Raw genomic sequence first — 17,901 nt, 5'->3', positions numbered from 1 at the left:
AAGCTTAAAAGAATTATCTGAATATACGGATTGCTTGGGGATTTCACCTGCATCATTTACTGCAATCCACCATTTAGACAACCATGTTAGGTGTGCTTGTGATTGTTCAAGAAATCTAACCTTAAAGAGCAAGTAGCATTATTACCCAGTGGAGGTTTTTATATAATGATATTCATACTTCATAATGTGCTGTGCAAAGGCTCAGACATATTATAACTGCTAACTCTGCATTGACAACTTCACTTGAGGGAAAGCAGGCTTGTCCTCAAGTGTTTTGAAAGCCTCTAAGAACCAAAGTATTATTTTTTAAACATAGCTTAGAATGGGGCTTTTTAAACTTATTACACCTTACAAATAACTACAGTGCTGTGCTTTGATGTAAACCAGTTCCTTAATTGTTAAAATGATTATTTGAAGGATCAGTTTGACAAAAAAAAAGGATCTGGTTATAGCAAAATTGTGAAATGGATCATGGAAGGGCCACTTCAAGTTCAGTTTGTGTCCCTTGATTTAAGGGAAATGAAATTGTATATTGGTACTGTAAACTAAAACAATGTGAGAATTATCCCCCACTGCATAATTTGAAGTACGTCATGTTTTGATTAACAAAGTATGTCTAGAATTCCACAGTTACAGTACGTTTGCCACAAATGAGGAAACGTTTGATATAGAGTAGGAGTCTGGGACAGATCTCAGTCTCCTAATCTTGATAGACCATGATGTTTTTTTGCTACTTGCTACAGAAAACTTTGGTCCTCTAACAGATGAGTACAGTCCTCTATTCTTTTCAGTTGTCTTACCCATGTCTAAGCAACGGCAGTGTTGTAAGGTCAATAGTGGTTATAGCAAAATGCTAAGGCAGGCAGGTTATTGAGGAAAGAGGGGAAAAAGTAAAAACATCAAACAATACAAAAATGATTTTGTTAAAGAGTTTAATCAAGCAATCATTCAAAAGCTGAAAACAACTTGGAAAGGTGATACAATCAGGGTAGGGGGCTGGTGCTATACACTATTATACATGTATTGCAAGCATTGCTGAAACACGAGGCACAGCTGAAAATGGCTCGATGGGCTCACTGACTTCCTCCATGCTTTCCCTCTGCTTCACAACATACCTCCAGAAATCAGTGGAACTTTGATGGGATGAAAATGAATATAAATTCTCGGACACTGAAATTTCCCTTGGCTAATCAAAGCTACTGTAATTACAGTTTATGTCAACAGATGCCTGTTTCTTTCAAGAAACTAACAGGTTGTTAACTACTGATATTCATGATATGCAGTATTTTTTGTACTGTTGTTTGTTGACAGAGCTTCACACACCAAATCTTTTCAATGCAAAATACTGGGATCCGCACTGATTACCACTAAGAAATGTGGGAAAATACAGTCTATACACAGTATATTTTAAAATATTTCCTCAACACATGGCATTAACTGCGGCTTGTGTAAAACACGCAAAAAAAAGCCCTCAAAATCAAATTCCTTACAGTTAGAGGCAGATGAAGAATTCTACAATACAGAAAAACAGAACTGAAAATCAGCATATTTTTGGACATTCATATGTTGTTTCGTTATGTTGGAAGACACTTCTGGAGTCTTCCTTATACACGTTTAGCACTTTTGGAGTCTGAAAGCCATGTGTTGAGAAAATGTACCTGATAAAAAAAAATCATTTGTATCCGCCTCTGTGAAATTGTCAACATCACAGACAAAAGCATTTTACACTGACAAAAGGAGGTGTGGAAATTCACTCTGTCCATGACTGCTGTTCCTGAGCTCAGAGGTAGGGTGTAGTGTGCAAACTCTTTAGTGGTTCTGCTGGAGTTGCTTAAAACTCCAGTTAATTGCAGATATACCCACCTAAGAGGAAAACCTAATCTTAATTCATAAAGAGACATTACAATTCAAATCCCAGATGGAATGACTATCGCTACCAGTAACAGTCACTCAAGAGTTATTCTGAAGTGCTAAAATTCACCCCAGTTGTCCCGTAATAAGATTGCTAAAGCCACCCTGCATTTTAAATTTGTAAAGGTGTTATGGCACATTTCCCTTTGAAAAATGGTTTCAATTAATGAAACAGCTCTTAGGTTTTAGTACCGTTTTCCCTTTATCAACCAATTAGTGAACCCAAATGAAACTAAATATTAAACTTGGTGACCATTTCTTTCTACCAGCATGATGAAAGAGTACATTTTTAAATATTTGTTGTATTTGTCTTTCTGTAAAACATGATCTTAAATATCCCTCTCAGTCCTGTGGTTTCCATTAAAGCTGTTTTGCCAGATACTGTAAACCATGTACTCTAACCTCAAGTTCGAGCCCAGTTTAAAATTCAATATATACAATACATACATAATTTTTTCCCACCATATATACATATATCCACTAAATAAGCATGTTAATGAATACAAAGAATAAGAAACAGGGAAGTGAAAAGCCAAATTAATATTTTCCATCAAAACTAAAGGGGAAACCTTTTTACACTTGTCTTGATTATGAATTATGAAGTAATTCTCCAACCTTTTTGTATAATGAAACAAAGTAAGAAGAATCATTGGTTCCAAGAAGCTTCATGAAGCTGATTTATGACAATTTTTTTGTGATGTCTTTTAATAACTGATGGTTATTTGCTCACAAGTGTTTACACACTATTTGGTTTTAGAGAAATAGGAGTGTCTGGGGAGACAAACGTCTTCACATTGCTGTAGATAAAATCTAAACACGAATGCCACTTTTCAAACTTAATTCCTCATTCTACACCATGTAAGGAAGGATGAAACAGTTTATTTTTGCAGCCTTCTCATTAGGGGTATCCTATTTCCTTCACTTTAAGATGATGCTGTTGGTTTTCATGTTTTGAAGATTGTGTTGTTAGAATTTTAACTTCCAAAACCTCCTAATTATCCAACAAAACTCAACTTTACCACCTTTTTTCTGAACAGCTACAAAGCAAGCACTTGGTATCACAAAAATAGTAGCCCAAATACATAAACTCAAAATTTTAAATTTAAAAAAGAGTTATCATACAGTAGGTATGCAAGAATAACAGTAGTTGCATGAGTTCCATTTTTAAATGCTGTGTATTGGTTTATCATACAAATACGCTCATTGGGTGCAGGGAAAACCAGCAACATTTCTGCATAATAGAACTGCATTTTATTAATTCAGCTTTACAGAGGAAGGAACATTTTCACTTTCAAAAAGTTGAAAGACGAACGCAACTTTAACCTCAGCCAAATTAATGGGCATTTCAAACCAATGTTTATAAAAAAAACCAATCTAATGAACTACTATAAACATTTAATCACCTCCTTGATTATGAGAATCTAGTTAATAAAGTTTTTATTTGGCTGAGATTTAAAATCCATAGTGAAGTTTTCTAAACATTCTGCGACATACCATAAATGCATTTTGGGAACAATTTCAGTTCAGTAACTATTTATAAACTACGGCTCTGGATGTTTGCATGAAGTCCTTTTTCCACTGTGAAGTGTAATTTGGGGTCTCTTGACTTTCACTTCTTGCCTTTTTGTCCGCAAGCTTTGTAACAGATGTTATATGACACTTGAGAAATATTAACTGTAGCAACATTTTTTGGTATGTGGATCTAACAAGTTTATAGTGATTCTGCCCAGCAGAAGAAAAGGCACCAGTTCAGGTGTTGCAAGACAATTTGTTCAAAAATAGTCACCTACGCCAATTTCAAACACCCCTCCCACTTGTCAATAAGCTATCAGTTTAACATTTTTTTTCTATTAAAACAAGCATGATAAATACAAAACAAAATCCTTTAGGTGTTCATACTGTTACCATGTAGGTCAGAAACACTGAAAATGTTTTCTGTAATACTAGAACAAGAGCTTTTCCCTTACAATAAAATAATCAGTTGAATGCCGTTCAAAAGAGATAGAAATCAGTCATTTCAGCATAGTAGGAAAAATTCCTAATCAGGACAGCTGCTAAACTTAGAGAGGTTAAAATACTGAAATGTCAAAAATGTAATGGAGATATAAAGAAAAAAAATACTGAATTCATATGCATCTTTATGCTAAAGATTTTCTTAGAAAATTAGGTATAAAAATGTTCATTTTAATGCCCCCAACTGAACCTTACATCTGGCTGAGTGGAATGAGCAAGCTGTCAGATCTCTTATTCTAACAGCAGCCAATCTGCAAGTCACCAATGACAAGCACTCATTTTGATCTCCCTGCTACGACCTCGCTGCTCATCGTACCGATGGCTGCCCTCACTCCTCAGGCAACTTGTTTGTGTTCAAAGTGGCAGATGATTCATCATAGGAATAAGGACATGTGGATTGCATATGCACTAGAGAAAGCCCTGAAACAGCACAGCTCCTCCAATACTCTGACAAGGAATACACAGAAATGAAAAAAAGGGTGTCAATTTTTCAGGAGGTGGACAATAAATACCTCAATTATTTGCCATTCATATGGTATGCCTTTGGTGGGATGCCAGATTGTATTTATTGAATAAATTGGGAAGCTTTTAGTAGTGGCACAAAGATCCTTTGGGAATAGAAACAAAGCAGAGAACTTAAACTGCTTTTACCACAAAGTAATGGGACGTTGTGGCAAATCTATGCAATTCACACCCTCTTAAGTCTCAGCAAGACTTAAGAAACTGGGGGATTAACATTCCAAATGAGCTCTCACTTTTCAGATCCATTACATCCTGGTATCACGGTATCATTTTGTCAAAATACATAATTTTAGAGTGGAACTATCTACAGCAGAAGTATGTCACATACATTTGTATAACCAAAGATAAAGATTAAATAAGTGACAGCTGGAAAAAGCAGCTATTATCATCATCTCTGTGGCAATAATGCTGCATGCAAAACTATCCCTATTTCCCCCACTGTCAGTCTTTTTATACTGCAGTCTACGATAAATCACAGAGCTTGAAGTACAATAAGAAATACTTTTCATTTTACATTGCAGTTCTTCTGCACAAGCTTTGTGGAAATACACAGCACAGAGACCAGAAAACTGTACAGCACATGCTACACGTACCATAAATTTGGCAAATTTTAAAAAATTCTGAATGGCTTCAGTTATTTTTACCACGGCCAAGAAAATGAAACAAAAATGGTAAAAAAAGCAGCTGAAAATCTACTTAAAATACAGAAAGCCTCCAGTTCATAAACAAACATGACCAGATTAATCCCAACTGAAAATTTACAACTATATGACAGTTTGAAGACTTGAAAAAGCATCGAAAATTTCTTGATACTGCTCAGAGAAAATTTCCCAAAACCAGGTTAAATTTTGTTTCATTGTTTTTAGACTTTTCTCATTGTGTTCTAAAAGCTATTACCTCATTGCCATAACACAAATTGTGTTACAACCCCTTCAAGAAGTGCAGGCAAGAGTAACTTCTTATGCTTCTCAAGTCCTTAAACCACACCCTAACTGTCTGGTCCAGTGGCCATACTTACATTATGTACAGTATATATGGATTTGTTTCTCTACTTAAAAATTGCAGATATTGTATGCTTAGATGCATATTTCAAACAAAAATAAACTCAACAATTTAGAGCAAATCACAAAAACATTTTACCAAAGTGGAACTTTTTCTGTACACCAGTTACCGAACAATAAAAAAATGCATTTTGTCTCTACAGAAAAATTCCTCATCGCTCACCTTTCCCTTCCTGCTCCCCTCTTTTTCCCCTCCAAAGAATCTGCCCAGCTGGTCCAGCAGACCAGTGTCCCTTTGCCGCCTAGAGCCGTGTCTAGCTTGATCCGAGGTGCTTGCAGTTGCCATATTTGAGATGTTCTGTGGCCCTGAGGGAACTTAGTCTGCCTCTTGTTCAGTACAATCCGAGCACTCGGAACCTGTCCCACCGTTTTCCTGGATGGTCTGAAGCTCGTCGGACTCGGAAGGGCGATCTTTGAAGGTGTTGTCCTCGCGGCCCGGGGCATCTCGGGAAAAGAGGCGGACCAGGTGGGGGCGGCCGGCAGTGGGGTCAGCTGTGCTGGCGTCGTTCCAGGCATTCTTCTGGCCCTCTGCACCCTTGGAGTCTGTCACCGCTGTGCTCTCAGAGGAGCTCCCATTGTTCTGGTTCACATCTGCCTGTACATGGCCTGCGAACAACAAGGGTTATCTATGAACTGGGGCCTGTGAAAAACAGCCCCGAGGACAATGAGGGCCTTTTCTTACTTAAAAAAGAAACACCAAGCCTCAAAACCTCCAAGTTACAGAAATAACATGCAACTTGGATAATTTACAGAAAATGGCAGGTTTAGCAAGAATTCCTCAACTTTTAAAGGAAAACAGATCTTGAATATAGCCACCCAGAGCACCTTACCATGACTTTTACATTGCAATGACCACTTGATTTAAAAAATTCCTCACCTCCATGATGCATTTGTTTTTTATTCATCACACAAATGAAAAAAAAAAAACAGAAAAAAATAATGAAGTGGGTTTTGAAATGGTATTGCAACAGACTTCGGGCCTCGAGTCGACTTTTAAAAAGGAGGTTTTCAGAGATACTCATAGTTATGTTGGTAAAGAAAAAAATTAGTCTGCGATCATATTTAAGATCATATCTAAAGATGTGCAAGTTTGGTTCCAATTCACAGGACAGCAAACTGTGGCCAATGAACAATGCAGATACTGTACAGAGCTAAATGGTGAAACAAAATACCAGGGCATTGGAATACTAATAATTTCTTAACAGTTGGCCTTTGTTTTTCTGCATAGCTATTTATTGGGAACAAAGGAGTCTGTGTCATATAAGTATGGATTTTAAAGCTAATGGAAAGGCAGCATTAATCTCAGTTCAGGGTTCTTGCTTCATGGGTGTGGCACCACAAAGATATTCTCAAAGTACTGATGCAATCTGCAGTTGCACAGTTGAGAAGTGACTTAAGCATCTGTGTATGCAACCAAATCGACATCTTTAAATCCATATAACTGTGACCTTGCAAAAGATGGTTTCCTTGTATATAATATATAGTATAAACCTCTAAATGGTAAATGAAGGAACTGTTAACTTTGTACATAAAGTCTGAATGAGTCTCTTATTGATCAGTAGATTGAACACGTACAGATTTAACAAACTCCAGAATACATGGCAGGCTGACACAAATAAAAATGGAACCTAAATTATTGACCTGTGAGATTGAAATGTACCTGAAAAGAAATTAAAGCATAGCACATGGGCATAAAACTAAACAGACTGATACTACAGTGTTTTTTAGGCTGTGTTTGATTGCAGTGATACATCTCTGGAGAAAGTGGTACTGCTGCTGGGAAAAGGAGAAGCAAAGGACTCCTCAATAAATGCAGCATTTTTTATCTGAGCTTTACAAACCTCTGAGTAACAGAAGTGCCATTTTTTTCCTATACTGCACCTTAACAGAAAGGGAGAGATGAAGGATCAGATACACAAGGGGCCACACAGGCACAGATGAGTGGCTTGACAATCTCATACCGTCTTGGGTAGAGGAAATTATGTAAGGGGGGCATCTACAAGAAACAGCACCTGACCAGCCCTGAAAAGTGCTGCTGTCATATTGCCTCCCTAAAGTACACACTCCCAGCACTCAACCAATTACGAAAACTGCATTTAATATGGTGCTTTAATATGCGGCATGAAAATTATGTAAAAGATACAGCAATCAAGGAGTTCTGACGTAGTCATGATTTAAATTTGAAACACAGATTACTTTTTAACCCAATTCCTTGGACATTGGACACAAGAAGCCTTTGTAAGACTTTTCATCAATCTTCCTGTGTCAGTCCACTGTTTTCTGAATCACAGGTCACTTTTGCTCTTCAAGAGCACAACGATTCTTCTTGCATGGAATTCATATGCTTTTCACTGTTTAATGCTCATTGTTTCCCAGATAGGGAAGTTAATTTTTTTATTTTGTTGTGTACTTTTTAAATTTGGATTTGAGTAGTTGCTTTTTCTTTGTAGTTTATGGCTGTAAAATCCATACAGAGCACCCCTGTGAGTGCACACTCTGGAAAAGATGGTGTCCTTATTCAAGTAGTGCTCCTGACTGGCTGTACACATAGAACAGGAGTCACAGCTGTGAGCTAACATAAAATTCAAATTGAACTTGGAAGAGTTATGGGTTTAAAACTGGTGGCTGACTCAAAGATTACTAGGTATGGTTTTACTCCAGCAGAATAATTTTAGTTACAATTATTAGAACCAATGCTGTTTCATTCCAGTACTTCATTTCAGACAATATACTGATCAGCTTTTACCAGGTACAAAGATTTCTAAGTACTGTACAACTTACAGAATCTGGAATCTGGAAGCCCTGCATTCTAAAATGATCTTTATGATGCTGAACATAGTGTATTCATTACAAGATGAGGACATTCTCCTTCAATCTAACTTTCATGTTTTCATTAGACTACCCTTTGGGAGATGTGTCTAACTTGACTATCTTTAGACTAGGAGAAAAGCAAAGGCCCGAGGGAAAGAAGGAATTGTAAAATTGGGGTGCATATGCTTTTACCTTAAATGAAAAAGTGAAAAAAACTTTCACAGTCCTTTAAAGGGAGTCCAGTGTCAGACCCAATAAAGACAGATGTGGGTCCTTTCTTTAAACACTAGATGTAGGAGTCAGGGAATTTACATTACAGTATATGACAAGCAGATGGGAGTTTCATTTGGCAATGAACAGCAAAAAAAAAGCATTACTTGAAAACCATTGAGCAGCTTACATCTAATGAACCAACTGCCAAAGATTAATCCATTGCTGTTAACATTTGCTAAACACTCTAAGATGAAGAGATAATGGGCTGGTCATATTATTCTTTGAAAACTGTACACAAGAACAAATTGAAACTCTCACATTGGAAATTAATCATCACATAGAGGATTTAGGCCTATATATTGATTACTATTATAAAGAACAAAATTGACTGCTTGGTTGTACCATACAGTACTTTTATAATTCACAGCTGTAAAATTTTTTGTGTTAAAGAGGTTTGTGGAGGAAATAATTTGGATAATTTGATACCTACCTGATTTCAAGGACTGAGATCAAAGTTACCCGGCCCTGAAAGGCTGTACATGTTTTAGACAGACATTGCAGTGTGAGAAGTGATAAGAAACATTTCGGGTCAGTACCTGCTCATCTCACTGATTATTATCGGTCTGCTTGGGGGTTTGGTGCCTTATAAGGTACTCCTACTTCTACACACAAGATAGCATCTTTAACAATTACTCAGACACTGCCACACTGCTTATTCTTTTGTAATGTTTTATGCAGATTTTAAAATGACGCAAGAGACTCCTGCTTGGTTAATCTCTATGCAAATTAAGATACCATCTAAAATCAACTCTTTACACAAAAGGTTTCTCAGAATAGAAAGTAGATAGCAAGTAAGAGGACAGGACAGGCTTTTAATGCTGTTTGCTCACTTTTCAGTTCTGTGGACATGGCACTTTCAAGGAAAAAGTCTATTTTGTGCAGAGAATTATTTGGCTTCCCCATGCCCAGCCAAGCGGGAGAAGTGAAGTGGAGACAGCTTCTATTTTGCCTTCTGTTTCTTCTATTTTAAGAATACTGAACCAAGGTTGAAAATGGAGGGTCAAGAGCTTTTAATGAAACTCTTGCTCAGTATTTCTCATTGCAGCTCGTAAACGCTTTGAGGGGAAAACACGGAAAACACACTTCCAGATTGTGAATTAATCACCACATTGGACAAGACATCTCCTTTGAACAGGAGAAACCAGGAAACAATGGCACACTGTGGTAGACAAGCACCATTGGGGTTCAATTTACAACATACCTCTCTTTAAAATGCTATTAAAATCACAGTCTTCAACTTATCAAACCCGTGCATTACCCTTTGAGTATGACTATTCAGTATAATTCCCCATAATGATATACTGTAGATTAGTTGTAAAAGCAGTTTGCCGTGTTTCCACAATCTGCAGAGTCTTAGTGGTTTTAATTTAGTCAACCTGAGTTACATAGACTGACAGAACTAACCAAAAGGCAATTATAAAGTGAGAAGAAAAACTCCTTTTGTCAAACAAATTAGGAGAAAAAAACAATTTGGTTATTAAGCAGGCTTTCATCTTCCATTCATCCTAAAACAAATCCAGAAAGTGACATATTTCACCCTCTTCGTTTTCTTAATACAAAAGACTGGACCTTAAATTGTAGCTCTCTGGGATTTTTCCCAGTTTACTCAAGGTGTGCTGAAAAATAAAGGGTAAGCAATGCTCGAGACATCTCTGATCCAAGGAGCTACTGGATCTCTGGCCAAGCGTTTTGAGCACCACCCAGGAGGCCCAAGAACACTCACTCATTGTAGTGGGTAACCATCAAATATTTTACTTTCTGGGTGGTAGAACCCTGTTAATTACACATTTGCAATTCTTGCTTGGTGGTACTTGTTCTGTTTGAAGGCAACATCAATATCATGTCACAGCCTCAAAACCGAAGTCCTCAAATATTTGGTTGCACTTGCAGCCTCTTTTGACATTACCTGAAGCCTCGAGAAGCATCTACTCTTTCCTTGTAAAAGACAGTGGAGCTAATTCTGGGTAGAAATTCAGATTCAAACTCTCCGACACCTTCCATCAAGCCTGCTTCAGACCACTAGGCATTTTCACCAAGAGTAACTGCCACCTGACTTGAGCCAGACTAATAAGCCACACACTAAAGAGGGACACACGCACATGGCAAAATCTAGCATTCAAAACTTGTAAGGGTGATGGAACTCTAGCAGAAAACCTCTAGATGACCTTTATCTTTTTCTTGAGCTGCCGAGTCTAACAGCAGCTTGACAGATTGAGAACACCAAGATGTGCATTTGTCCATGAGGTCATGCACTAAAAAAAGGCATCTGCTGGTTTGCATGAGAGGAGGTGCGTAGCACCCACAGCCCCAGCAGAAAGACATGGAATGTACAGAGTGGGCCAGTTGTATTGCATGACCTTCTTGTTTGTGAAAGATGTTTGGCATTGCGGCTCTAATTTGAGGGTCGAAAGAGCTTTGAAGGGAAACAATAAAAGCCATGGACAGCACTGGTGGGTCTAAAAATGGGAGAAATTCTAAAGCCATGAGAAATATGTGGCCCAATGCCCAAGCACCCACATCAGCTAAAAACCCGTCCAAAGGACAGTGTTTCTTATGCACCCACCATCTGACAAGAATAACGTCTCTGTTCAAGGGTGCATAGATTCTATTTCTGATTAACTTACAAGAGGCTGTTTTTCTAGACAATGCAGCTGAAATGCTTTTGCAGTCACGCCTGCAAAGCCTCTATCAGAGTGATTTAATCTGGGATGTAATCTATCCATCTGGGCAAAAAAGGGTTGCGTGGAACGGAGGTAAATTCACAGAGAGACAGACAAGGACTACAGCACACTGAGAAATATATCAAAGGATGGGAAATTGTGCTTCTATGATTAAACAGTCTCAAACTAACATCGTAAAAATACAGTACTAAAAGTCCCTCACTCATCCAGTTGCTAACCCTAAACAAAATGATAACAAATAAGTATTGATGTAGTCAATCTAGTTTTGTTAACCTGATCAACTCGTCTCGCTATCATCAACACCTCAACCCGTAGTCAATTTCTGATCTCACGGTGGCAGGTTTCCATTTGCCAGAGGTTTCTTGTATTTACCAAAAAGATGGGTTTCATCAAATACTGTATTAGGTTTGCAATTTGTATTTTATTTCTTTTGGGGGGGTTAATGCATTCCTAAGGTTGAATGGAAGTACAGTATTACAGACTAAGAAAATACAATAAAAAAATCTCATGTTGTATCCAAAGGCAGTGGTTTGCTCCAATTCAAGTTGTGTTAGTTCCTTAAAGAAGCTGTGATTACTGAAATGCAATATTATTAATAGTAGAAGCAGGATCAAATGCCCCTAATGATAAAAGCTGTTGTTTGGCTGCTCCTCATCTGTATCTTTTCTAGCATGTTTTTATTATTTTTATTACAGCTTCGTGATTGTGGTTCATAAGCCTGTTACTCTGGAAATACCTTGCTCTAGCCTTTATCAATGATTGACTCTGAGCGCACCTTAATGGCTTCTTTGGGAACACCCAGACTTGGGACGTTTTTTGTCAGAACCAGCCCCCTCTTATGTATTATGATATATATTATGATATTCAGATAAGATTACTTTCATGCCTCATAAAAATTGAAGTCATTCACCCAAGACCCTTTCATACAGCAGATCATGATAAATTCTGGTGTGAAAAATAAAACCTTTAAAGGTTTTTCCCTTCCACTAAATAAAGCGAAAAATTTTAAAGCTTTAAAACAACAGAAATCAGATCTTGGTCCTGGCTACTGGGTCTATATTAACTTCCCACAACATCCTCCTAAAAAAGGATGCAGATAATTCCAATTCCAGGAGTGATTAGTTATTATCCCAATAATTTATCTGCTAGCCACTTGGCTTAGCTTATGTACTGTAAGTGAAACTTCCAAGGGACCTATGATTTAAAACATGTGAATGTAGCACTGCTGTAAAATCTTAAGGTCAGATAAATCCTGCCTAATAGGACACAATGAGGGTTGTATTCTGAAATTACAAATATAAAATGTAGTATAAAAGGGGGGATAAAAAACTTGCAATTGGAAACAAACACTTTGGAGATTAAATTTGTTAAGAACAGTGGGTCTTTTAATTGATTTGCATATACAGTATTTAGAAAAATAAGAATGTTGTTTAATACTTAACCATGTATTTTCTTTTAGCCATACTGTTGTTTTATAGTATCTGTAGCCAGTGTCACTGACTGAGGTGTGGTGAGTTAGCTGGTATCTTTAAATAGGTCTATCTTGGGGAAAGCCTAGCTATGAAGTAAATAAAACAGAAAACAATAATGATAATTATTTGCAGTGTGCAATGTGTCTCCCAATAAAATGTTATCTCATCTTTGAACTGCAACAAAACTACTATGGAAATCCATTCTAGAAAAGAGTTTAAACTGGTACCAAAGCCTTTTCCCACAAACAACTCCCACTCCAAAGTACACTGCCTTGTGGGGATTCCGGTAAGTACACAACAGTGGCATGAACTCTTCTTGGATTGCTGAGATTGATGAGATTGAAACTAGTCCTAACACACCATTTTTCGCTGAATTATTTGTACATGTAGTTAAGTATTATGTTATTTTTGGCAAAGAAAACACTGGATGTTTCTAGCAGGTACCTTAAGTTTTACTGTATGCTTCATAGTCTACTGATTAGTAGTTAAGATTCCCACTGTTATCTAAATTCTTGTGCTTATAAATGAGAGGGCTTGTTTTTACCTATGTTGAAAACTGGATACAATGGTCAAAACTAGAACAAGCTATCCAACTCATGTTGACGATACCATTGCCTCTTTCATGAAATGTCTGGATGAGATCATTGGATCTATTAGCTACTAAACATGTTGGACATGGGTTGAATGGCCTTCTCTATTGGAAAAAATTTAATGTTCTTAATTTTGGAATTTTTCAATTCAAGTTATACAACTGATATTAGTGCTGTGCACATTCATCATTTATAGCTACACCTTGGATCCACAGTTTCTGGTTTAGTATTTTCAATACTTTGCAGACAAAATAAATGATAAAACATCTTTAAAAAACAGCCTTTGAACAACTATTTGGCATTAGTCTTTCAATAGCAGTTTAAATGTGCATTTCACTGACCAATTATACTCTGACTCCTATTCCTGGAGTCAATACAAGGGATCAAACATGAGATACATCCGCATGACAGATGTACTGTTTGGGAATCCATGCAAGTCCATCCAAAAGGGATACTGCTCGAATCATCTTTTTAGCTTAGAAGAAGAATGGGCCTCAGGCAGTTGATGTCCCTGAAGCGTGAAGGGGCATTTCAGAAGATCTTTCAGTTGTTGGATTATTCCTTAAAACCAAGTACTAAAGTATTCTGCTTGAATGGATAAAGACCTGTTTTCTTTTTAAGCACAATTTTTATGTATCAGCTTTCTCTCCTGTGCTTCGACAGGATGATTATTTTTTAGCACTGCTGCAAACGAGGGCTTCATTGTGAGCAATAAAAACTGAATTTATTGATTTAACAAGACATTACAGCGTTATGCTTGCTTCACTGCACAGACTGTTGCCAAGTGCTGATGGAATCACTGGACTGTCACCATAGGAGATGGGAGATTTTTACTGTTCTACACTGTCCCGTTTTCTATCCAAGGCTAACAATGTGTAAACACTTCAGAAATCAAGGCACAAGATTTCTAGGTCAGATAAGACTTCTTCACTTTCATTCTAAAAAGTTATATAGTATATGTTGTGAGCATGCTAAAAGAATGAAATTATTACCAGGCAAACTGTTACATCTTTAGCAACACAATAATAAGCAACCATCTGTTTACCTTACTTTGTTTCAGTCTGAGCTATGACGTTGGTCCTATTTAAATGCATAATGGCAAAACTTGCCAAGATGTTGATGTTAGAGGATCCTTTAAGTTTTGCTGTTCAGGTCAACCAAATTGACATCATAAACATATTTTAAATGGTTTGCAACTGTCCTCATCTATAACTAAGCAGCAACTAACTGCTAGCAATTTATGAGCAGAGATTGTGAGCATTTTCATTACCTGAGCAGACTTCTGTACTTTCCTTTTCTCCTGTTATAAATGGTACAATGAGTAGCCAAAGAATCCTCTTAAAACAGTGAAGACATTTACTTATCAAAAACATTTAGTAGGTACAGTAACATTTTATGAACTCACATACTGTAACCATATATAGTACAGTAAATTATGCTGATAAACGTTTGTCAAAGGGGGTTTTACTGTGATAGAGTCTGGTAGTCTGTGTGTCCAATATTTGAAACAATACAAGCTGCATGCTTTGAATGAGGCCGCAGATACTGTCTGGTGTGATTCTATCCCATTCCTTCCATATAAACTGGTTAAGCATATGCCTGTGCACTGGTACCCGGGACTCCAAGATCTCACACAAACACCAGCGGGTCCCATATACAACATCTTCGATAGGGCTCACATTTGGCAAGTAGGGCATGACTGTTGTCATGTCTGGTGTCTATTACACAGGACTTCTCTCTAATTGCTGGCCACTTCACTGGAAGTGTTGCTCAAACATACTGATGATACAAAGGCAACGTTATCTTGTAAAGTGAGGGCTAGCAATGGTTCCTTTCCGTGTTTTTCTTCATATATATGAGTGGACTAATTGCTTATGGAAAAAAAAAACATGCTAGGTTCCACTCTACGAGTTCAATAGCTGGGTGAAAGTTTATTAATTTCTGGTTTTGGAAACCCTACGAGAAGAACACACTCCAATTTATCTGCTTTAAAAAGTAAAGAAAGGAAGAAATCTAAAATGTCTAACAGTCCTACTACAGGAAGGGAGACAGGAGGCTCCTGATACAGTCAGACCTACAGCCCATTTAACCATTAATCACCTTTTTGGGGAAAAAAAAACTTCAGAAGACAAAAAAACAATTTCAAGAAAGATGACTAATGTTTGAATCAAGCCTCCTACACCCGATTGCACCAGATATGATAAATATCTTGGACGAAAGCTTCAGTTAACGTAATCTACAGTTTTGAGCACTCATTATTTTTTTAATTCTACCAGATGACTAATATATATGAAGTGCTACAAATTTCAACATCCACAAGTACTGAAGGCAGTTGCTGTAGATACTGATTGTACAGAATCCTTACAATTGTTCAGATTCCTCTATGGGTTTAATTCTGTGATGTGTGATACACAATTCTAGCCAGATTTTTCTGCATTTGGTGAAATTAGGAGAGATATACCCTATTTTCAGTCTTTATTAATAGCAATTAACAGATCTAAAGTGCCAAGAGTTTATTTTATCTCCTATCCATACAGAATGCCTGATTCATTTATTCAGTTAGAAGCCAAAAGATTAAGGTGCTCGCTGTGATATGCAGTGCTAACTGGCATAACGTGATCCCCAATTGTTTTTACTAGTTAGACATTAATATATCCTCCAACTCCCACTGTTCACATTGACACTGGTAGATCTACATACAACTGATCTCCTCCATAGTACCTTCATTTACACTGATCACCTCCTCAACACTGCACTATTCCACAGCAACAACAGAAAATCTAATCTACTGATCCCCTCCTCAACACTGTAGATTTTCTACTGTTACTATTGTGAATAGGACAGTCTACTGATCACCTCCTCAACATCCCACGGTTCACATTGACAGTGATAGATTGTTGTCCACTCCTGCCTCTCATAACTTTCTATGTGTATATGTTCCCCTGCAAATTTTTGCATTTCACTAGACTGATTTCAATTGCCAAAGTTTTTAACTTATTCCACTGCTAAGAATAAATTGGATTTTTTAAAGATTTCAGAGTATTCTTACAGAAACCTTTGCAGTGGAATATCTCTGGAAAACTTGTGCAGTGCACCTATTAAGTGTCTTAAAAAGCAGGCTTCCGGTCGAGAGGGAACGCTGGTGCATTTGGCTGCCGCTCCTCTCACCAGTTTTTCATTTCTATCTACTTATTTATGTTTTTTTTTCCTTTTTTTTCTCCTCGATTACACTGATTTCTAATTTATCTATTTTCATCCGCTTCACGCTATCCGCTCCACGTTACAAATTCACAAATGCGACTTCCACTGCATTGTGAACTTACTCAACTGAAGACCTTCACCACTTGCTACCGCCTTCTCTGGATTTCCTTCCCGTCTCGATTCATCGATCATGTCTCTGAGGTACACTGCACTGCAACTTCTTCAACTAAAACAAAGCTACTTCCTGGTCAAAGACACATTCGATTACTGCCGTTTTACTGGGATTTTACGACCGACTCGCTACATCCATCGCAGCACAGGACGCCGTTTTTTTCGTTCGTCTGCCTGCGGAGTCTCTATCCCTGCCTTTCGGCGCACGTCTAAGTCCATCACGTACCGGCGCCGATCTAAAAAATCTCCTCTTACTACCGCACCTGGACCGCACTCCGCTTCCCCCTGCATCCCCGAGACTGGCCAGATCAGCACTACTCAACACCCGCTCCGTTAACAGCAAGGCTCTTCTTTTATGTGACATTATCAAAGAAAAACAACTGGACCTTCTGTGTTTAACCGAAACATGGCACAAACAAAACGATGGACTCCTGTTCAACCAACTAGTTCCTCCTGGATATGGTTTGTTTGACCTTCCACGTCTTTCAGGCAGAGGCGGGGGCATCATTGTTATTTACAGTACATTGTTTTTACAGTCTAAGTCCTATAGCTATACCTCCTCCCTCTTCTTTTGAGTGTCTTGTTTTAAATGTTTCTATCCCCCAATCTACTATTATTGCCACAGTTTACAGACCACCCAAACCCAGTGGAGTCTTCTTAGGTGAGTTTGCTGATTTTCTCTCATTCTTATCCCTTAAATTTAAAAGGATCCTTATTCTAGGGGACTTTAATATACACATTGATTCAACCTCTTCCAGTCTGGCTAAAGACTTCCTTTCTCTTTTGGGATGCTTTGTCCTTACTCAGTTTGTTTGTACCCCTACACATAACAAAGGACACACCTTAGATCTAATTATTGCAAATGACTCCTTTGTCTCCCACTGCTCTCCCCTTGATCTAGGCCTCTCTGACCACTTAGCCATTCTCTTCAATCTGGAATTACCTGTTTCTAACACCTCCCCCCCACGCTCTGTAAATTTCCACAACTGGCGATCAATTGGTCACCCAAGGTTTGCAAATTCTGTTCTGTCCTCCTTATCCTGTTTCTCTTCCTCTGACCCTCTAGAGGACAAAATACAGTTACTTGACAATGCTCTTTTATCTACCCTCGACACCTTTGCTCCCTTGAAAACTCGAACCATCTCCTTCTCTCGCCCTGCCCCCTGGTACAATGACCATCTGCGTTTCATGAAGG

At 37.8% G+C, this 17,901-nt stretch overlaps 2 protein-coding genes across 3 annotated transcripts in view; both read right to left on the bottom strand.

Moving 5' to 3' along the window:
- The window catches only part of mbpa (myelin basic protein a), a 33,408-nt gene extending 27,604 nt beyond the window's left edge, over nt 1-5,804 (bottom strand). For both annotated transcript variants that reach the window (XM_088601275.1, XM_088601276.1), the window contains exon 1: nt 5,671-5,804. In XM_088601275.1, coding sequence (XP_088457401.1) covers nt 5,671-5,793 — 123 coding nt within the window. In that variant the 5' untranslated portion in view covers nt 5,794-5,804. The remainder of the gene's footprint in view (nt 1-5,670) is intronic.
- Nucleotides 5,672-17,901, bottom strand: part of LOC148651227 (myelin basic protein-like) — a 69,365-nt gene continuing 57,135 nt past the window's right edge. Inside the window, exon 4 of the mRNA XM_088601277.1 lies at nt 5,672-6,113. Within this exon, the coding sequence (XP_088457403.1) occupies nt 5,824-6,113 (290 nt within the window). The 3' untranslated portion in view covers nt 5,672-5,823. The remainder of the gene's footprint in view (nt 6,114-17,901) is intronic.

This window comes from Lepisosteus platostomus, chromosome 12, assembly GCF_059453375.1.
Source record: "Lepisosteus platostomus isolate fLepPlt1 chromosome 12, fLepPlt1.hap1, whole genome shotgun sequence".
Classification (NCBI taxonomy): Eukaryota; Metazoa; Chordata; class Actinopteri; order Semionotiformes; family Lepisosteidae; genus Lepisosteus; species Lepisosteus platostomus.
This window is presented reverse-complemented; position numbering and strand designations above follow the sequence as displayed.